The sequence below is a fragment of the Podarcis liolepis genome (assembly GCF_965112155.1).
Source record: "Podarcis liolepis genome assembly, chromosome: 5".
NCBI lineage: Eukaryota > Metazoa > Chordata > Lepidosauria > Squamata > Lacertidae > Podarcis > Podarcis liolepis.
Genome location: NC_139556.1, coordinates 58,336,489 through 58,359,771, shown reverse-complemented (window position 1 = coordinate 58,359,771; position 23,283 = coordinate 58,336,489). Strand labels below are relative to the sequence as shown.

At 42.4% G+C, this 23,283-nt stretch overlaps 1 protein-coding gene across 14 annotated transcripts in view; it reads right to left on the bottom strand.

Annotated features, from left to right (window-relative positions):
• The window catches only part of SH3PXD2A (SH3 and PX domains 2A), a 260,873-nt gene that overhangs the window by 86,064 nt on the left and 151,526 nt on the right, over positions 1-23,283 (bottom strand). For 7 of the 14 annotated variants that reach the window (XM_083505057.1, XM_083505058.1, XM_083505059.1 and 4 more), the window contains 2 exons: positions 20,920-20,948; positions 5,099-5,143 (listed from right to left, as the gene is read on the bottom strand). In XM_083505057.1, the coding sequence (XP_083361183.1) occupies positions 5,099-5,143; positions 20,920-20,948 (74 nt within the window). Of the gene's footprint in view, positions 1-5,098; positions 5,144-20,919; positions 21,089-23,283 lie in introns of those variants that run through there. The other 7 variants (XM_083505062.1, XM_083505060.1, XM_083505063.1 and 4 more) reach the window with 2 other exon arrangements.

Below are 23,283 nucleotides of genomic sequence, written 5' to 3'. Positions count from 1 at the left end.
AGATGTACACCCACAGGAGCAGGCTCTAGTGCCAACTGTAAATCCCTAACTTATTATGTTCAGGGTGAGAAAGTATGTGCTATGCAATGGGCAAGGTTAGCACATGCTCCAGGAAGCCATTCTAGCCATCAACACTTCATTGCTTTGGAACATCGCATGGTAGTATCAGCCAGCCTCTAATTTATTAGAACTCAAATGTTTCCAGATTAATCTGGGATGCATGTGCATGAATGGCATATAGGCATTCTAGCCATCAACTGGGTGCCATAGGAATGATGCATATAATACTATGCTAACCTAACCAGAGATCTCATACTGATAAGCTGGAGAGGTAAAAAGAAGGTCATATAATTAAAACAATTGTTACGGCACACACTATTTATTGATCAACCAATTAAGGTTAACCACGCTAATATACCATATGGTGCCAAAATTAATTCCTAATTTATTCCTTAATTCCTAATTTATTCCTTATTCCTTATCTACATGTCCCTTTAGAGGAGAGCAGGTGTGTATGAAATTCTAAGTCAGTACAAGCAACAACCTGTTGAGTGAACTGTAGTAGTTCCCAACGTTAATCTGTGAGTGACAGGGTAATCAGCAGTATCCAAATGAGTGCAAGAAGTTGATCAAGAACTCTTTCTTGGCATATGCTGTTTTCATTTTGTGAGCTACACCAAGCAATCCCAAACTGTCATCTGAACTCTGAATACTGGCTCATTCTATGGCTTTTTCTGCAAACTAACTTCACTTCAATAAACATAAAAGTCACTTCCAACTCTTCTACAGTATCAAATTTTCCATCTACATAACAGCCAAACCAACAATGATAAGGAAGTGAGGGTAGCAAAAATGCTGCCAAGAATGTAGTCACCAAGGAGAGGTTAGAATTGGATAGGTGTTTATAGTAGTTTGTCGACCATATTTCAAACATGGTAAGTCTAAAAGCACAAGCACACAAAGACAATTTGAAGTAAGTTTGTTATCAACATTCCTGCTTCTGAAAGCTCCACACAATGAGCACTGGGTGTCAGAAATATCAGGACTCTTCATCAACACAGCTGGCTTGAAGCTGCAGCTGGTGAGTGAGGAAGGCTGTCACTTTTACCCTTCAAATGAGACACCATTCAAAACAGTATCAAAGGTAGTGTTGAGGCATAATGCCACATTATAAAAGCACGTGCGGAGGAAGGTTATCAACGGTAACCAAGGTGGTCAACATGTAGCAACGCTCTCTTTTATAATGGAAAGCAATCAATAGCTCAGATGGCACAGAACATCCTACTTCTGCAAAAGCAATTCTATTTTGTGTCGTGCCAGCACCTGACATGTGTGAATAATGAAAAAGCATGGGTGGATAAACTGCAATTAGGGAAGTAATGAGTATTTGAAGAATATTAAAGCACCCCTGCTCAAATGACTTCAAGCACAATCCACCTCTGGCAGGCCCCTTGCTTCAATTCTGTTGGCAGCTTCACCCACCCAAATCCCATTTCCTCAAGGCTGTGCTTACTAGGTTTTTTGTAGCTCAAAGTAATTAGTGCCAACGTTGCTGTTTGCACCCATGACCTTGATCTGCAAGGTCTGTGGCTACAGAAACAGCTGAAGGAAGCCCAAGGTCAACCCACCTATGTAGACTGATGGGACAAGAGGGTCTTCAGCATAGCTCGCTTTTTACCACACATATACCCAAGCCACTGGCAGGCATTCAGTATTTTAAAATTTCTTTTGAAGTGCGTGAAGAACATTATGTCTCCATGGATTTTTGTTAGTCACATCAGGATTTTGTGAGTATCCTTCAACTCTCAAGCTTCTGCAAGTACATTGAAGAAAAGCTCACAAATCATGGCTGATTTTCTAGCCGAATGAGGAGATGTTGAAGCTTCCCTACTTTCAGTCAGACTATGACTATACTCTTAGTCCATCTCTAAGTACCACCACAACCCCACAGGCCACACACACACAAATGAAAAAGCAGCTAGCAATGGGAAGTTATGAAATAATTCCAAGAAAACGGCAAGTTCTCTGGAAGATTAAGCAAACAAAAGCCCTCACACACTGTCAAGTCTCAACAAAAATGAGAACTAGAAACATCAGAGAGAGAGAGAGTTGAAAAGTGGCCATGGTCAGGAGGCCAGATGTGTCATAATACTAATGAGCAAGTCTTAGCCTCTGTATTAGCCCTCTACAGTTTTTATAGACAGTGGTTTCCAAACTTTTTAAAAAGGCCCTGTTCCCTTTTAAAATTAAAATATGCTCAGTTCTGTCCACACTCTAGTCCACCCACCCTGATGCTCATAACCTCTCTGTATTCTCCAGGTAGCCCCCGTTTCTTGAAATAAGAAGAAACTGTGGGCAGGTGGCCAGATACAGCTGCATTCCTTGGCTTCTCAGGACCTAGCATGAAAGCTTCAGATTGAGGCTTCTATTTTATTCCACCCCAAGCTCCCATCCCTCATTGTACACCATCATTATATTTTTCTTATGGGATTGCACTTTATAAGTACTCTCATTAGTAAATGAATCACTCTGTAGGCAAGTCAGCTCCACACAGGCCTTTAAAAATTGGTTCATCAGGAAGGAAGCACCAAATGCCACACCCTAAATGCTGTTGCTCCTGAGCTTGCTGGTCACCTGAGAGTACCTACCTTTGCAAGTGGTCTACCTTTACAAGATATTAAGAGGCATACAGGCAGTATACAGTTAACATGACCGTTAGCCATGGATAGCCTCCATGAATTTGTCTAATCCCCTTTTAAAGAAATCCAAGTTGGTGGGCATTACTATATCTTGTGGTAGGGAATTCCATTGACTATCTGCCGCATCAAGGACTTGCTTTTGTCTTTCCTCCTGAACCTCCCAACATGTAACTTCATTGGAGGACCCTGACGGCTAGTATTATAAGAGAGGCAAACATCTGTCTATCCACTTTCTTCACATAGTGCACAATTGTACAAACCTTTATAATCTCCAGACCCTTACCTCCCTCCCCTCCCTTAACCAAGAAGCCTCCCCATTACAGTAACTTTATCTCAAAGGGGAGTTGTCCCTGCCCCCAGCCCCAAGCACTTTCTTCTGCACATTTTCAAGCTCTATAATCTCTTTTTTGGAGATTATACAAGAACTGTGTACAGTACTGTATTCCAAAAGCAGTTGCATGATAAATTTGTAAAAAAGATACTGTCTTAATGTTTATTGTAAGCTGATTTGGATACAGTTTACTGAGGAAAAGCAGAATAACTAAATGAGGGGGGAGGAGATTCAAGAGATTTGTCATCGTATTGTGGATATGGTGAATATTATTTATATAGTTGCACCATGCTGCAGAACTAACTTAGGGATTGTGAAATCGCTTTAACACTTTTTTCTTGGGAAATGTGCAGTGGATTAGGGAAATTTTGTTCAGGGCATTATGAAATAGGTTATGTCAACACTGCTAGGATTTGTGCAGTATAATTTGCAAACTAGGTCCCATTTGTAATTTTTTTAAAGAAACATATCACATTTACTGTAATTGACTTCTCAGGTGTATCCATGTGGGACATCATCAAATGCAATTGTCATTAGATGGGTACTCTTTAAAATGACCCTTAAAGGCCTGAGGAATGATTAATACCCTTGGTCCACTTTAATTTTGTATTATATATTTACAGAATTGCTTTTAATGCTTCTTTGTCTTCATACGGGTCTCTTGAGGAGAATTATTGCAAAACACAGAAGAATATCAAGAGACAGCATTACAGTGGATCACAATACCATTTCTTAAAAACTAACAACTGACATAGTAAAATCCAAATACTCAAGAGTATGATGGAAGATAGAAATCACCTTTCACCTAAAGAATTGAGACGGAGAGGGGGTGGGAGAATGATGGGGAAAGAAGAAAAAGGGAGGTAGAGAAAGAAATCTGAGAATATGTTAGAGGAGACAAAGAGACAAGATGGGAAGCTTAGTGCATGAATGGATACAACAGACAAGTAAAATGCCAAATGCAGATTGAGAAAATAATGGATTGACAAGGCTTGTGCTAGCCAGCCTGTAGACAAACACAAATGTGAGGACTGAACAGACAGCAAAACAAAGGGACAAGTTAAAAGGAATAGAACATGAAATAAGGCATAACTTTAAAATGAAACTTGCTGAAATAATTGGAAAGGCTCAAAGAATAGTTGGTTGGTTTTCTTAGTATACAGTAAAACTGTACAACTGGTATAGGAGGCTGCAAACAGCATTAATTCTGGAACACTGAAGCAAGTAAATAAGCCAGTGGAGGATCTGCAATATAGGAGCTGAAAGGTAGAACTGATCATCTTGAAGTTAAGGTTGTATGTTTAAGTAGTTTAGAAGACCAGGAACTTCATACAGAAACTTATTTATATCTTGGGCAAAGGCCACTTCTCAGTGGTTGAGTTTGCAGAAGGTTCAATGCTGAATCACTGGCACCTCAAGGGCAGGCTGGGAATGACCCCTGTATGGAACCCTGGAGAGCTGCTGCCAGTCAGTAGACATACAGGCTTAAGAAGAGCCTACTAGATCAGGCCAATGGCCAATGCTTTTTTTCTAGGAAAATAACCATGAAGTTGTTAAGGTAAGTGCCACACTTTTTAACAACAAAAAGAGGTGCTGGCACTGTGTACCCTGGAATACACCCGTGGGGGGGGGGGGAGCACTGCCAATGGCCAATCTAGTCCAGCATCCTTTTCTCACAGTGCTGAACCAGATGCCTGTGGGAAACCTGCAAGCGTAATCTGAGCACAAAAGCACTTTTCCCTTGTGTGGTTTTCAGCAATTAGTATTCAGAAGCTTTACTGCCTCCAACTGTGGATGGAGAGCATAGCCATCACGGCTCATAGACTTCAGTAGCCCTCTCCATGAACTTGTCCAATTATTTTAAAGCCATCTAGATTAGTGGCCAAACGGTTGATCCATATAGTTAGTCAAAGGTCTATCCCAATCTATCCCTGAGCAGGGATCCCATGCCACTTATCTGCCTATAGCCTGCCATTCTCTCCCCATCCCCCATTCTAGAGATCCTTAATTGACATCCAGGGTACCAGAGAGAGCAAGCACAAATTTGTATATAAAAACAATATAGTACCTGCAATAACCTTCTTTGGAGAATCAGATAAGCTGGACATCCAGACTTCAAAGTCCAAGAAAAGAAGCAGCAGAGAAATAAGAAAAGCAGAAGAAGAGGCATTAGAAATACAGAGAAGCAGTTTTATGGACCAGCAAATACTGAACAGCTTTTTTTTTAATGTGCACACAGAGAAACTATTTCCATAAAGCTCACAGCAAGGAAACAACCAAGGAGGTTGCTAAAAGAAGAGCATAAGAAGGCACAAAGTTATCCCTGTGGTAGAGTTTCATTAGTGACAGATATAGGCAGGGGATTGTGTAACTTTGGTCTAAATAAGAAAGGTTTTGCTTTGTTTTTGAATAACTTATTAGTAATTTTAACAAGCATAATACGAACAAGTGGGAAGTTGTTGACGTAGGAATGCTTCACAGAAATGATGCACCTAAGGCACCTCAGGGCCTACATTTACAGGAGGGTCCTAAATGAACATCCTGGGTGAGGGGCTGTGCAAAAAAAGGCTCTGTATCAGCAGCACCTGGCCATGGGATGATGCTTTCTTATTTTATTTCTTATTTTAAAAACATTCTGTTTTTAAACAGGGACTACATGGCATGTACATGGCACAAATACTCATTATTATTTTAATAAAAAATGCATTATTCTTTTACACAACACAATGTTGCATATAGCCAAGTAAATCAGGGAAGTAGAAGCAAACTTCATTTTATTCCAGTAGTCATGATTATGCTATGATGTTTATATAGTCTGACTGTGGTTGCTGTATATCAGTGGAACAGATCCCAGTAGGGCTTGCATTTGGTGCCAAATGCTGAAGGTGCCAAACGTAAGCCCTGCTTGCAGAGGAACAATCGGCAGCGCACTCTGCAACTGCATTTGTTTGGAATACTGTGCACAATTCTGGTCCCCTCTCCTGAAAAAGAATATTGCAGAACTGGAAAAAGCTCAGAAAAGGGCAACCAAAATGATCAAGGGGGCGGAGCAACTCCCCATGAGGAAAGGTTGAAGCATTTGGGACTTCTAGTTTAGAGAAAACAGTTACCTGATGGGAGTTTATAAAATTACACATAGCATGGAGAAAGTAGATACGAGAGAAGGAGAAAAAACCTCTCTCTTAACACTAGAACTTATGGACATCCAATGAAGGTGAATGTTTTAGGACATATTTTTAAAAAGCAATTCTTCACATGGCGCATAGTTAAAACTATGGAATTCATACTCATGGAAGGCCATGATGGACACCAACCTGGATAACTTTAAAAGGGAATTTGACAAATTTGTGGAGGATAATAGCTATTGGCCATGATGACAACATCATTGGCAGTACATCCCCAAACAGTAGTTGCTGGAAACTGCAGGAGGAAAGAGCACTGTTGCACAGGACCCGAGTCCTGCTTGTGGGCTTCCCATGGGCATCTAGTTGGCCACTGTGAGGGCAGGGTGCTGATGGACCTAATCTGCCCAAAGAGCTGGAAGTCCCCCATACTTGTTCTATCAGAAATGTAGAAGCAGTTGTAAAGCATGGAACAGCAAGTGAGGAGGAGGAAGAGAAATGTTAATTGTGTGCTTCACAACTGATGTCATGACAATCTAATTCTCCCATCCAATGGCTCAACACCACTGAGTCCAGGATCTAAAATTACTTAGCTGCACCATTGTCCACAAGACCCTCTGAGTATGTGGTGCAGCAATAAAACTGGATTTGCAAAGCTAAGCAGGGTCCTGTATGGACTGAAGCCATCCAGATAGACACTGACATTGTTCTTAAGGCAAAGGTATGATTAGAGTGCTTCAGAACAAACACAGACTGGAGGTCACCCTGTGAATTTAGCGCCTCATTTCAATCCACTCTATCCTGAGCCAAGACTAGAGCTGTTGGTTTATTAACCAATTTTTAAATGTATTTTTAAGTTGGTCAATAAGCAGGTGATCAGCTAAACATTCATTAATATCACCAAACCTCTGTTTTCAGTACCTTTTGGATGGACCTGAAGTTTAAAAGATTTGAATTGTAAGCCAAGCTTTACACCTACCATTTGGGACCAAAATAAATAAGACTCTCAAGTATTATTTGACCTGCCTGACTTTGAGTTCTGCCAGAATGGAAGCTAGTGCAGATCCAGGGCAGTGTCCAAATATACCCAGCATGCACCTGCAAGGCCATCACATGAAACAGTAAAAATGTTACTTGTAAATCACACTAGGTTGGTAGCAAAACCCTGTACCTCAGTTCATTAATCTGTAAAATGGAAAATTAAGCCACACATTCTTGAATGAGCTTCTGTGTCTGGGAGAGAAGGTATTGTTCCATTCTGAAAGTCTTAACCAAGTGTACAAGGGTTGACTCTGGTTACTTACTGGCACGGGGGGGAGGGGAACACTCTGCACATGTTCAGTATGCTCAAAGACATTGTTATTTTAGATGTTCCAGAAACTGAGGCCTGGCTAACCCTTTGCCACGAGGCTTTTATTTTAAAAGGAGTTCATGCATTAGAAGGAGCTCACACATGGCAAGTTTAAAAACACTAAACCAAATACGTACATACTGTGTCTAGCTATTGAGGTTTCTCTGGATAAAGAGAAACAGAGGTGACAGTATAATGAAATAAAGCCACAGAATAATTCCATCCAGGGAAAATACTCCAGAACTCCCCAACTACCCCAAACAGAGTTTGCACTGACCATGCCAAACCAATATTGAAAGAGCCAAAAAACAGGCAATGATGAAAAATATCTGGAATAAGAAAATGCATAGAGCTTATGGTTCTATTGGAACCATATGCTCCCGCAGTGGCATAAGATACAGTTTTTAAAATAGTATGCAACTGACCTACTTGGTGAGGGGGGTGGTGAGATTTCTATCCATGACTGGTTTTTTTGAAGGAGCAGCTGAAGTGCAACCAAGCTATTTACACAATTGCCATTTAATCAGATTGCCCTGAATGCTAATTGGTTGTAAATTTTAAAAGAAGCATTTCCCCCCCCCTACACACACACACACACACACACACACACACACACTTGTCAACAGCAGTTGAGCCAAAGCAGAGCACAGGCGGCAGGGAATGTAGAAGCATGCAAGCAACTGGCAAGCTATATTGTAGATTTCCAAATAAAAAAGATATATGTACGTATAGGAAGAACACCAGAGCTCCCTGTGTCTGACAGCAGCTAGACAAAGATGAGAGTGCTTCTGAAAGGGAAGACAGCTAGCATTTTTTTTGTTCTGAACATCTGCTTAGCATTACTTTTAAGGGTTTTCTAAAAAGATTAAAAACTGCACGACATTTATATTCTAATTGGTCCCAGCCTCTACAACCTCCCCCCTCCCATCACCAATAATACTATTGCGTATAACCATTGAGCCCCATTGTGACAAAGGAGGGGCAGACACTGCAGTAGGGATTGGGAACCTGTGGCCCTCCAGGCATTGTTGAACTCAACTACCATCCTCCCTGGCCATTGGCCATGCTGTCTTCGGCTGGTAGAAGCTGAAATGCAACAGCATCAGGAGGCTACAGGATTCTTGCTTGTTATGGATCTCATATAAGCCACCCTGGGTGCCTTTCTGACTGAAAGGCAGGATAAAAATGTTTTAAATAAATACAAAGTGATCCATAAAACTGCTCTAGTGCATTTTTGCTTTGAACAGTCCAACACAGTGCATGCAAGTACATTTAACAAAAACTTTCTGCAAGGGATTTCTAGTGGAAGTTGCCTGGCTTGCAGTTTAATTACATGGATAAGCCACTTCAAGGGGTTCAACTTATCATGTGTATACTCAGACTTGCAAGATATGGCTAGGAAAGGCAGGCAGTGGGTCCAGGTGGTAGAAAATGCTTATCATGTGAGGGAGTAGTTCCTGCTGCCCTGAAGCAGTTAGGGGTCCCGCCCCTCAATTAGCCACCCATGAAACTAGTGGTATACAACTGCCACCCAGAGGCAAATACCCCCTTTTGGGGCAAGTTGCTCAAAATGGTGGTGAGTGTCCAGAAGTGCTTGGAAAAAGTTATTTTTCTGGCTCCATTTCAATCTGGCTTTAGGGTTTGGCTTTGGCACTGAAGGAGCCTTAGCCATGTGACCTGTGCTGGGAGAGGCAAAGGAGGAATGCAACCCTGTTAGTTCTCCTAGATCTCTCAGCAGCTTTTGATATCATTCACCACATATCCTCTTGGACTGGCTCTGTGGGTTGGAAGTTAGGAGCAGAAGCAGTGTGTCTATCTCAGGGGTCAGCAACGGGAGTCATTTAATTGGCCCACGAGCCGCCTCCCAACCAAGCCGCATGCTCGGCGAGTCCCCGCGCACTGCACTAAACCGGTGCAGCGTGGTGCAGGGACTCACTTCTGCGGCACCGAAAATCGCGTTGATGAAGATGCCTGCCATTGTGGGCACGCACGCTCACGCACATGCGCGATCTAGCCCATGGAGTGATCTCCGCTGGAGTGAACCGGCGAGGGCGGGTAAACCTTGCCGACCCCTGGTCTATCTGCAGGGCAGTGTTCAGAGACTGGCAGTAAGGGGCAGGGCTGCTCTTTGGTCCCGTGAAAAATACGCTGAGGAGTTCTGCAGGGTTTCATATTGTCCCCTATGCTTAACACCATTATGAAGCCACTGGAGTGCCTCTCTTTGCATTGTTCTACCCAGGCTGCAGGATCTGCCAGGTAGGGACTTTTTGTCACTCCACCAGTGAGAGGAGCCCGAGATGCTTTATGTTAGGAAAGGGGCTTCTCTGTGCAATGCTCTTCCCTTGGAAGACATTGTTCAGTTTTTGGTGCGTGCAGAAAATCCTTCTTCCCCCAAAGACCACCTCTGTGTTATAAGAAGGAGATGAAGCAATTCAGGTTGAGATCATTTTAGTGAGTGATTTTATTGTATTTAAATCCCAAGAGTGCTTGCTATTAAGGGCAGGATATAAATTAACAAAATAAAGCAACTGCACATTTATTGATCTTCAAAACCAGGCTGCCTGGAAACCCTTCTCGTTTTATCTGTATCACTTCCACCAGTAACAGGGAATCCCACATGTTGTGTAGTTAAACCCACCTTGTATTAATCTTTGGGATGCCCATTTCCTTCTGGAACTATGCCAAGGGGCGTATTGCTCCCTCTCTACAAACATTACACATTACCCTTTTAAATACAAATCCAGGGCACACCAGTGTTTTAAGCCTTGTGGCACCTTATCAACGGCAAAAAGTTTTCTAAGCTTTCATGGGCTCAAGTCAACTTTATCAAATGCACAGACCTGTGACTCCAAAGGAAGTGAGCTCTAGTCCATGGCAGCCTTTTGCCTCTTTCTCATTTTAAAACCGAACCCTCATTTGCATTGTTCTACACAGAATGAATCTGTCTTTGAGACTTTCGCTTGTTGTTCGCCTGTTGTAAGTTATCAGCTCCTCCTCTGTTCCGTCCCAGACCAATCAGAGGCTGCTTCCATTTGCCACGTAAACAGAACTGCCTCATTTATCATCTCCACGCCAGCAGAGACCAAACTGTTTCGAAATACTCACATCTGGCCTTCATGTGATTGAATGGTGCTTCAGAACTGATCATATGGCACAAGAAAGCTCAAGGGAGGGGGGAGAGAGAAGCAAGGCAGGGGGAAAAGCTCAGTAATGCCCTATCTTTCTCCTGCTACAAAAGCTATTTTTTTCTAGATTGTAACATGAGCAGAGGTATCACACATGCTCCAAATAAACAAGGCATAATTCTACATTTACACAATTGGGCTTCAAACAACATCACAAGTTAACTCTCCCTGGGAAACAGGGCCCAAAAACTATCGTCGTTGCATTTCATTTCCAGCATGATATACCTTGTGCTTAATCCTCAAGAAAGAATCCTGATCTCATTTGAGACATTAGGAATTTACAGGATTATTTTGTTTTGTCTGGGCACTTTAGGTCCAGGGGGAAGCTTCTGACTTCAGGGAGTCCAGACAGATTGCACCCCCTACCCCCTTCCCATATGGTTGCTATATTAAGACAGCATGCATGGAGATCCGAAGGAGGTTATAATACTGCTATTTTAGGGTCCAAAGCAGTGCAGCTGGCTTCTAAAGAGAGTCTGGATAACTTCATTGCCATCAATAACATTTACAGCTATGCAAGCAAGGAGGAAATGGCAGGAATTTGGGCAAGAGTTGAGTTCCTGCCAAAGATGGGGAGGGAGCTCTGGCTCCCAACCAGACAGTATCACTTAGCTGATTAGATGCATTCGCAAGGGCTATAGAGTCCTGATGGAGGAGTATTGATCATTACTGCAAGAAAACCCAGGTTCTTAACTTATTTTTAAATAGGCACACATTTGCTTCCTTCAGTCCAAACAGCTGCAGTGAGAGACCTTATCATGTACTACATTGTTTCCCAAACTTCCAATAGCTGAAGCACACTTTTTCCAAATTAAACCTGGCGTTGGCACACTTAAGTCCTTCAAGCTTGCATTTGGTGTGTAGGAAGGAGCCCATTCCTTCAGTTTCTGCACACTCTGCTTGGCACTCTTCTTCCAAGGGCTGGTAAATCTGCTGCATCAGAAGCAGCGAAGGTCCAATCTCCCTCATCTCAAATCATAAATAGCTCACTACTTGCAACTAGCATCTGTGAACACCCAATAAAAAGCTTGATTTTTTTATTCAAGAATTCCAACTTGGCTCACACCTCCTGCATAGTAATAAAAACAAACAGACCTGCTCTGGGGGGGGGGGGGGATGAATGCCTGCTTTTCTGAAAAATGCTTTTCCAAAAACTGATGTCCATTTTCAGGAGTGCACATTGCTGCCAGGCAATGTTTTAAAAACTTTATGCATTTCAAAACCAGCTCATAGAGAACTGTGAATTGGGGAAATGCAATTATTTAACTCAATTGCTGATGAGGAGTGACGAAAAGATCGAAGCATACCTTAACCAGAGATGTAGCAGAATTACCTCCCCACTCAAGCCAGAGCAGTGAATCATGCAAAGAGGCAGCCTCTTCTGTGAGTGGGTCATTTCACAGGAAGCTTTAATTATTCAATATTATTTATTAGATCACTTGTGGCACTATGATTTATTGTGATAAGCACAAGCCTCAGATTTGTATGTCTGTCCCCCCCCCCCCAACACCCTGGCTAGAAGGAAGATTTCAAAAACCATTATTAAGCCATGGCTTCCTAAACCCAGGATTGTGGCTTTACACCAATGTGGTACCCTCTAGATGTTGAGGCCTGTAACTCCCATCATCCTTGACCATTGGCCATGCTGGGAGAGGGGGCTGGAGTCCGTAACATCAAGGGAGGCACAACACTGGGTACCCTGTTCTACAACAATATGGATAAACAAGCCAGCTTCATATCTTGAAGCTGGCTCGTTTTGAGAACTGAGAATAGGTAGTCTTTAAACAAAACAGGAAACTGTTGCTTACTAAAAACCAAATCAAAAGCCCTCCAAAGCCCTCCTGACAGCACACAAACCCAACACTCACTGCAGCTTGTGCATGTCATGATAAAACCATGGCTTATCATGAGCATCACCAAATGGCCCTCAACATTTAACAGATCATACTGTTGTCCTAAGCTCCTGGTGTATGTAGACATGAGTTTGGGTGAAGGGTATTATCCAAACAAGTTTTCTATACTGCGTAAGCACAAGAGATTGCAGCATTTCTTGTGAGTCTGGCAGGGGACGGGGGTTAAAATAGCCCAATGCAGATGTTCCATAAATATAAATATATCAACACTAGGAGAAAGGAGCTGCATCCACACAGCCGTTTATTCTCTCCCCTCACCCCCAACATTTCCCTTACTGTCAGGGCTTTTCTTCCAGCCAGAACTTAGTTCCCAGCACTTCTCCGGTGGGTGCCGTTGCCATTGTAAGAGAACAAGGGAGATGTTAATGGCGACTTGAGATACATCTTTTTCTAGAAAAACCAGCACTGCTTACTGGAGCTTACTGGAGAGCCAGTGTGGTGTAGTGGTTAAGAGCAGTAGACTCGTAATCTGGTGAACTGGGTTCGTGTCTACACTCCTCCACATACAGCTGTCAGGTGACCTTGGGCTAGTCACACTTCTTTGAAGTTTCTCAGCCCCCCTCACCTCACAGAGTGTTTGTTGTGGGAGAGGAAGGGAAAGGAGAATGTTAGCCACTTTGAGACTCCTTCGGGTAGTGATAAGGCGGGATATCAAATCCAAACTCCTCCTCCTCTTCCTCTGCATTATATTTCAGCTTTCACACAACATAAAAGGCACTAATGGAGATCTAGTGTAAGTTTAGCACTTATTTTCATGTCAGCTGATTCCAGAAATAAATCTGTTTGAAGTACCAGCATGCAGTTCTTTCTCTGCCATTCTCATGGATGAATGATGGGGAACAGAAGTATGCATGTGTGGAAAGGGTAAGAAAGTAGCAACATTGTCCAATAAAGTTTGGTGTTGTGTCACACCACACCCACTGGTGTGATGAAATTTGATGTTCCAAACCACAACAGATACTGCAGTGTGAAAGGAACATTAAAAAAAGGAACGCAAGCATCATAAGTCAGGAAAACTAACAATATACCCCACATCAGAAAGCACCCTGAGTTGTTGAGCATTAGGCTGAACATTTGCTTCCAAGAACTAGATTGGAAGCACTGAAAGCAATGTTCCAAGTAACTTTCCTTATGGAGGGAAAGCACAACATAGCAACATCAGGTGCTTGGGTCGATTATCGAGTGGAAGTTTAGGAAGTGTAAATACTGGCAATTCTCCTGCTGATGCCAGCCAGTTGCCTTGTAGAAGTCATATCAGGCATACTGTAAAATTAGGAATTCCAAACACAGCAAGCCAGACCAGAGCGAGTCACATAGCAAGGAAAATATTTCCAAAGAAAAGAGTTCCAGTAGGTGCTTCAAATGCCAAATCAATATCAAAAACACAAAACCCATCCTCGTAAAAGTTCTCCCAGCAAGTCTAGTCACTTAAAAGAAAAGTGAGATCTAGATTTCTTGGCAAGATTCACAAAACAATAAGCATCCATTTGTTTTATTTCTTAATCTGTCCTGGTGTTTTTCATGGGACTTCTTTATAGCGATGATCGCAGTGGTTTCAGTTTCGGGGGGGGGGATGTACAACTGTACTGTACAACTGATTGAACCACTGAGTACAAGGTGTAGTTCTAATAGCCCTGCACCACCTCAAATATGTCAGAGATTTTTTTTTAAAAGTCCTCATATTAAAGTATCTCTGAGTTAGCATGTCCAGCCTGCCTAGCCTTCTCCCAGTTCAAGGGTTAGTTCAGATTCTATGGTAGGACTCTGAATACTAGAAACTGACTGCTGTGGCAAGTGCACCATTGTATGTTCTACCTTTCATACTTGCAGCCCATGCCTCCATAGTGGCAAAGAGTTGTGCATGGCAGCCTGGCAGAGCTAATGCACTGACATCCTGGATAATATGGGAGCACACTTAGCTTCAAAGAGTGCCGTCACATCCTTTGCTGCAAGCCAAAATCTTGCACGTTGGCAGAAATTAGGTACTATGTTAACATGTTACTTTTCTCTTAGAAAACCCCAATATTTTACTACACCCCATGGCACCAGCTTTTACGTAGCAAGAAGAGACCAACAGGCAGGTCACACTAGCGAAACTACCATTTTCTTTCCTTTTTTGTTTAGTAGGAGAAGAAATCCCAAATGAGAATGGACCATAACACATGGTTTGCATACAGAAGGCCCCAGGTTCAATCCCTGACATCTTCAGTTGATAGAAACTAGTAACAGGCAATAAGAAACATCTTTACTGAGAACATGGAGGGCTGCTGTCAGTCACAATACACAATACTGAGCTAGATGGACAAATAGTCTGAGCTGATAAAGGATCTCATGCTGCAAGTTATGATTAAAGAAAGTTGAAAACTACTGTCCTATGGTCCCCATAACACATAGTGCATGGACATATTTAAACTAGAGACGTCACTAAGCTGTATATAGAAGACAGTGTGTCATGCTTCAAATTTAACAAGCAAGTCTTTGCACACAATAGCTGCTGTATTTATGTCCATACACAATCCGATCTGGCAGGAGCCATGGGAATTACATCAGCTCTGCTCTTGGGGAATGTCTCCCCTGCTTCAGTGTACACTGAGATGGGTCCTCCAGAAAATACTTGTCAAATCAACATTAAGGGTGTGTGGATGGGAGTTGCAATCCATCTGGAGGGTTACAAATGCTCCATACCTGCCTTAGGGCAGGAGAGAGACATGCTGGATTACATCTCCCTGGTACAACCTTGCCTCTCTCTCTCTCTGTGGGTGGGTGTGGGTGGGTGGGTGGGTGTATACCGGTAAGCTTCATTTTGTCCTCCCTTTGAAACATTTAGCTGAACATTTAGCTGACAGGTAGCCAAAATGATGCCTTCCAGATGTTTTTGATGACAACTTCCTTCGGGCCCAGCCAGCACAACCGATGGTCAGGGATGATGGGAGCTGTAGCCCACAACACCTGAAGGCACCACATTGGCATCCCAGAACTAGCCAAATGAAACCAGGTAAGAGAGGAGGACAAGACTATTATAGCTTTGAAAGGTAATTTCAGTGGGTAGTTTTTAACCACCCACGCATGACAAATTGGAGCTGCCAAATTCTCTCTTCTACAATGTAATTCAAAGTAGAGGACCTTTGTCCTTTGCACACAATCACCCTACTGAGCAAACATTAGAAGCAAGTCTCACACAATAATCTATAATTATGAGATGGCTTCCGAGTACACACAGCTGTCCCCAACTGCGCCAATGTCAGTCTGAGAGCAAGAGAAAAGAAGAGACTCGTATTGAGCCAGTAACAGCAAGAGTAACCATTTTTGTTGGTTAAAGAATTATTAGATAACTTCTAGGTTCTTGTATTTACTGGGAAACAACTCTTGGACACTAACTGTGGGACAGGATGCTATCACTGCACAGTCACACAGAGTCACCATGCTACAAAGCTACAGCACTAGAAATGCTCTGGGATTATGTCCAGAGCAGACTATGTTTCTAAAGCACAGATGGTATTTTGCAGAGGGTTTTTGTTTGGGGGGCGGAGGTGGAAGAGATAAAGAATTGGCCTAATTTATGAGATGTCTGTACAGAACCATTAATTTTAAGAGGATTTATAAAGACACTTTAAAAGTGAAATAAAAGAGGGTGCCTCTGAGTTGAAAATAATTTGAATTGTGCAATTAAATCCAACACATGCAGCTCACATGTGTGTATAGTTTGCATGGCTAGTAGCTGAAGCATTAACTCAGCACTGTACACTTATGTCATAGCCATCATAATTTCACATGAGAGAAAGGGAAGAATGCCACATTTAACGGCTTTCTACAGTTTTTATAAAGCACTTGTATTAAAAATAATTACTTTATAAAACATCTGCAGCCAGATCACAGTCAATTTTTAAACAATGCTTTAAAGCTCAGTGAAAATTATCAATACTAGAACTGCAGAGTTTAATCAATGTTTTACTCCAGTACAGTGGTACCTTGGTTCTCGAACTTAATCTGTTCTGGGAGTCCGTTTGACTCCCGAAACCATTTGAAAACCATGGCATGGCTTCCAATTGGCTGCAGGAGCTTCCTGTACTCAAGCGAAAGCTGCATCAGACATTCGGCTTCCAAAAAATGTTCGCAAACTTGAACGCTTACTTCCGGGTTTGCGGTGTTCAGAAGCCAATTTGCTTGACGACTAAGCCATTCGGGAACCAAGGTACCACTGTACTCTAATTCTCATTTATCTGTGGGGTGGGGGTACAGAATCACCATCTTTAAAGTATGAATAGCAGAATGCTATACCCCACCTCTGTTCTGGGAACGAAAGGGACACTATTATTCCAATGGTATGAGCTGAAAGCATTAACAGTCCATTTTCTCTTTATGCCAACTTTTTGAAGGCCTGTTTTGAAGAAGCAGATCTACAGAAGCAGGTCCGGCTTGTTCTGCTCTGGGTTTTCCCAGTCCTAAGAAGAGACGGCGGCTTGCCAGAAGATATAGTGTTGTTCTCAAAGTGGAGTATATGGTCAAGGACTTGGGGCCAAAATAATTTGCCAGTCACAGTGGGAGAGCCTGTCCAAAATCCCATTATGTTATAACTAGATGAAGCATAATTTGGTGGATTTTGTAAAAAAAGGAGCAGGTAGTTTTTTCTTCGGGGGAAAAAAAGCAAATCAGGAAGATTGATAAATGACAAGGAAGCGGCTTCAAAGTTAGAATATACGTAATATATTGATAGATATAAATAACAAAGAATAAATATTGTGATAAGTAAGTGGGTTGCAGATTTAAATGAAGATATTCTGGAGGTAGTATGAGAATCCATGTGGGAGCAATACAGACATAATTCACCACATGGAAATCTTTTAAAGTACTAGCAAGATAGTACATGACGCCATAGAGAATTAAAACGATTTATCTGGAGGAGAAAGCTGAATGTTGGCAATGTAACGCTGCATATTTGATGGAAAGGTCTGGTTCCACGAAAGCTTTCAATACTTATATTGAGATGTGGTGCTGTACCCTCTTAGAATTTAACTGGGATATATGGAAAGTGCTCTATCAGAAATGGAAAAAAATGTATGGTTTACTATAGCAGCAAAAATATTTGTGCAAGATTAGGAAAGAAACAGAAGTACAAAGAATAGTGGATTGGGAAAACTGAACATTTAGAGAGAAAGAGAACTTGGACATGTTTTGGACTTAATCTAGAGATAGTTCTTCATGGGAAATATTAAAGGAACTATGCCTTACCTTGTTATGGTTTACTGATATGGCATTGAGTCTGACTGTGAACGACAGATTCAAACCTACACACTCAGGCATGAAATGCAGCTCATTCATTCGAGTCATAGTCTCAGCCTGATCTACCCAGCAGGGTTAATAAAAGATGAATGAAATGACAACTACTATGGTTTCTTATGCTATTGACCTCTGGGTTTCATGCTACAGGCTAGGAGCCTTTTTCCCCCAAATCATCAGGATCTCCAGGAAAGAGGAGGGGGAGATAGACAAAATGCCAACTATCCATTAGAATACCACTTAGTTAAATTGCAAAAATCAAGCATTCCAGCTTAGCTAGCCCATCAATGGAATTAATAAGAGTCACGTGCCAGATGAGCACAACAGCATTAGGGCAAGTCATTCCCAAAGACAAATAAGAGCTACTGCCCAGGCTCTAATTGAGGTCTCTATACCTCTATACCCCCCTTAATATGCGCGTGGGCATGCACACAAACCTGCGCACACACACACACACACACAGAGGGAGGGAGGGAGTTTTGTAAAAAGTCAGACCATTAAAACATCTAGCACAGTAACTGACTGGCATGAGCATCTAAGACAGAGAATGGTCTTTTCTAGTATTCTGCCCAAGTACCTTCTAAACAGATACAGTGGTACCTCGGGTTAAGTACTTAATTCGTTCCGGAGGTCTGTTCTTAACCTGAAACTGTTCTTAACCTGAAGCACCACTTTAGCTAATGGGGCCTCCTGCAGCCGCCGTGCCACCAGAGCACGATTTCTGTTCTCATCCTGAAGCAAAGTTCTTAACCTGAGGTACTATTTCTGTGTTAGCAGAGTTTGTAACCTGAAGCATATGTAATCTGAAGCATATGTAACCCGAGGTACCACTGTATTGTGGTCAAATTCTTCCTGGGATAGCCAACATGGTGCCCTCTGAATTAACTCCCCTGGGGGGGGAACTGTCCCACAGCATGGGGCTACTCCTTGATCCATCACTGTTGCTTAAGGTCCAGGTGGCCTTGTTGACTAGGAGTGCCTGTTTCTAGCTGTTCAGCAGCTACTACCCTTTTGACAGATGTAGGTTCGCCACAGTGATCCATGCTCTGGTAACTTCCAGATTGGACTATTGCCATGCACTCTACACAGGGCTGCCCTTGAAGACAGTTTGGAAGCTGCAACTTGTGCAGAATGCAGGAATAAAGCAGAAGTGGGCATTTCTAGCTGGACTCAGAATATACTGGTCTTAAAGCAACTGCTCTGGTACCAATTCACTACCAAGCCCAGTTTAAATTGTTGATTTTGGCATTCAAAATCCTAAGTGACTTGGTCCCCAAATATCTGAAGACTCCTCCTCCCATATCCACCTGCCTGGACTGATGGGAGGGCGCTGCTGGCAGCACCATCTCCTTGTGTGGTTTGTGGGCTGGTGGCGCATGGTGGTCCCCAGGTTGTAAAATGTTATCTCCTCTGAGGTGCATCTTGTATAGTTTTCAGCATCAGGTCAAGATCCCCCTCTTTACCCAAGATTTTAAGACAGTGGATGTTTTCCCTTGTGCTGTCTTGCTGCACACCTGTTTCGCTGTTCTCATTATTTTGTTTAGTTCTGCAGCTTTAACTTGTGGTTTTCAATTAATTGTACTATTTTTATATGGCCTGCCCAGAGACCATTCAGTGAAGAGAGGGCTAGAAGTAGAAAAAATAAACAAATATATAAAGTCATCCCTGACCATTGATGTTGCCAGCTGGTGCTGAGGGCAGTTGTACTCCAAAACATCTGGATATTGCTACTTGGGACTAAGTCTCATTTAATTTAATGAGGCTCCCTTCTGAGTAGGCATTAACAGGATTTCATTGTGAACCTATTCTCCCATCTGACCCCACAGCTGCACTTTTATTCAGCCCTGCACAATACATTTTGCTGCCTGAGGTAAAGGACAAGATAGCACTTCCACTTTCCATGTACAGAAACCACCTCGATTGGCAGCTGGAATTTTGCTTTAATAGCTGCAGCAAGATAACATCATCCACTGCACCTGAGGACAACAGGTTAGTTCAGAGAGTACATGACAAGCTACATAGCACACACAGCTCTGATCTTCAAGGGAAGGGAGTGCCCAGAGGTTCAGGAGGAATTTGTCACCTGAAGGGACTGCCTTCCTCTGCCTAATGGTAGAGCTGGCCCTGACTTTGATTTCTGAGCCATGTCTGCACTGCATAGTGCACACAGCAGAGTATAACTTGTATTTATACTTTTGACTGATTAGGAGAACTTACTAGTTAGAAATTTAGGCCAATAAAGATTATAGAGAACCTAATCTTAGGGTATCTGTGCATGACTCACACAGCAATTTCCCTAACAGCTAGTAAGAATGCAGCCATTAAGAAAACCTGGTGATGAGTCAAGATTGAATCCATGTGAGGGCAGGTGGGCCAGAACACATACAGCCAGGGTTCCTGTGCCTTTTTATAGTAGTATGCAAGATGACATTTTAGCAGCTGCAGGTTTTTTCACACTGGCACAATAAGCTACATTTACTCTAAAACAACACCCCTTAGATACAGCTAAAGGTACAGGAACCCCTTCAGGAGCACTAGACCAGGGAGGGATGGAGAAATGTGGTGATACACATGAGGGAATGGGCAATGCATGCACAAACTAAGCTTACAAGTTCAGTTATACCATTACTATTCCTCCAGAAATAACCACGAACAATCCCTGGAGGGTCAGGTTAGAGTGATTCTACCTTAGCAAGAAGAACATGAAACTAGATGGGTCTTCAGGTAGCTTCCAATGCAATGCAAAACTGCAACACAAAAAGCCTGCTTTTTCTGCATTTAGTATTTGTAAAACATTTCCCCATCAACTAGAGAGGGCAGGGAGAGGCACATTTTCTGCTGAAATATACAACAGCAAAAATGTGCAAGGAACATTTTGCCTACTCAGTTACTAAATATTTTAAATGCTCCCTTTCCTGCTAAATGAAATCCATTAAACACCCCCAACATTTCACACAGCAGGCAATAAAAGAGCAATTGTTAAGAAACATTTTGAGCTTTGTAGACATGATGCTACATATGGAACAAGCATGGTTTCTTACCTGATTTCCTTTTTGAGGATCCATAATCCCTGAAAAAAAGGCAACAACAGATAGACATGGTTAGGTCTTGAAGCACAGGGGAGAAAAAAGGTAGAGCCCACTTGCTCAGAAGCACGTTGTGGGCTCCCCCTCTTTTAAACTGGAGCCTGGGACCACAAGGCATTGACACACACACCCAGCCGGTGATGCACCCTCCCTTGATCAGCAGCAGCTGGTGCTTCTGCAGCAGAGCCTAACAAGCCCATGTGATCCACTAGAAAGAGCCGACCATCCACTCAAGGGAGGGGGAGAGCATATCAATTCTCCCTTCTTTAAATCAAGCTTCAGATAGAGCTGTTACTGGCTTAACCCTTTATCGTTTTCATCCAGCGCAGAGGCACAAGCATGCCGGCTACTCCTTGCAAGGTTACCGCATTTGCTTCATTAAGCGATACTGTGTGACGCTTGCAGTACTATGGTTTCAAAAAAGCAGTTTGCCATCTGCATACCCCTGCAGCTTCTTCTAGTTATCTCTGCCTAACACATGTCTGTGCAAAAGAAGAGTAGAAATGCCTGGCTTCTTTCACATAAGGAGAATAAATGCTGTTTTCTCACTTTGACTGGTTCTTTTGATTATGGGGCTGACAAGGTTTCTTTATTTCTAGAAAATATTTTATTAACTTGTACATTCACATAGATAGCTGTTAAAGGAGAAGCTCTTGCATTTCCAAAGCAGGATTTTCCCACCATCACCACAATCATATGCATGCTTACTTAGAAGTAAACCCCAATAAGTTCAATGGGAACTAACTCTCAAGTAGGTGTGCATAGGATTTCAGCCTTAAACATGAGAAAATGCACATTTTCCAATAGCCATTTCCATAAATTGCCCATCTATTAGTACAATCTTTTCCCTATTAGAAATGAATAACAACCTGGTGTTCCCCAGATGCTGCTGGACTCCCAACTTCTAGTAGCCCCAGCCAGAATGGCCAACAGTCAGGATTATGGAAGTTGGAGTTCCACATCTGGAAGGCCACAGGTTCCCCACCTCTACTTTAAGTGAAGCAGCTCTCCAAAGTCATAAATGACAATAAAGGCATTTCATGAAAACATACAAATAGGAAATTGGTTAAAGCATTTAAATAATGATTAAGAACCTGTTCCCCACCTCTTGAAGCTACTGACCATTCATAGGTGATTGGGGGGAACTGAAGAGAGAATAGAATACAATGTATGGGTGTAAACAATACTGTGAGCAGAATACCCAGTGGTACCAATGCTTCTCTTTGGGGACACAACCCCAGACTACTTATCCCCTTCCTTCTGGAGCTCTGAAATTGTTAAAATTGAGACGTCTGTAATGTTTCTAGCATTCTGACCCCTTTCCCTCTTTCACGAGACAAATAAACCAATGAAATAAAAGTAATTAGTATCCTATTCATTTACTAAGCTAAATCGTTGCATTGTGGAGCCCTCTTCAACATGAATCTGTTCCTTCACAATCTGGGTCAACTTTTTCCATAGACTTAGAATGCCTCTCATTGTGATGGTATATTAAGTACAAGAGCCCAAAATTCCTTGCCTCCAGCAAAAACAGGGCTTGAGGAAGGCCAAAATTTCTGAAATTCTCTCTGTTCAAGCAGAGTAGACAGAAAGAAGGGCCCTGTGTTGAGGAGAAGGGGCTGCACAGACTTGAAGCAATACTGTGATGGTATTAGAAGAAGCTACAGTCTAGTTCTACACATGTTTACTCAGGAAGACTTCCCATTCTTCAATGGACTAATACCTATGCCCATTATATGTGGCATAAGTGCTTCTCAGCTTGCAATCCCAATACAGTCATACCTTGGATCCCAAATGCCTTGGTACTTGTCCATTTTGGCTCCCGAACGCCACAAACCCAGAAGTGAGCATTCCAGTTTGCAAACGTTCTTTGGAAACTGAATGTCCAATGGGAATTCCACGGCTTCCAGTCAGAAGCTGCACCTTGGTTTCCGAATGTTTTGGAAGTCGAACAGATTTCACGAATGGATTCCGTTCGATTTCCGAGGTACCACTGTATATTTGCACAATGAGGGACTTGCAACATCCCAATTCCAGAGACCTTCTTTCTTTCTTTCACCACGCTGACAGCCCATCAGTACTGTTGGTTGGCCCATTTCAGAGAACTGCCACATTCACACCACACATTTAAACCACTTTAGACAATTTACAGTTCCCTGCAAATAGATTGTCAAGTCACTCTGAAATTGTAGCTCTGTGAGGAGAATACAGGTCCCCAAACAACTGTTAGCACCCTTAACAAACTACAGCTCCCAGAATTGCTTGGGGGAAGCTGTGATTGTTTAAAGTGGTATCACTATACTTTAAATGTACAGCGGT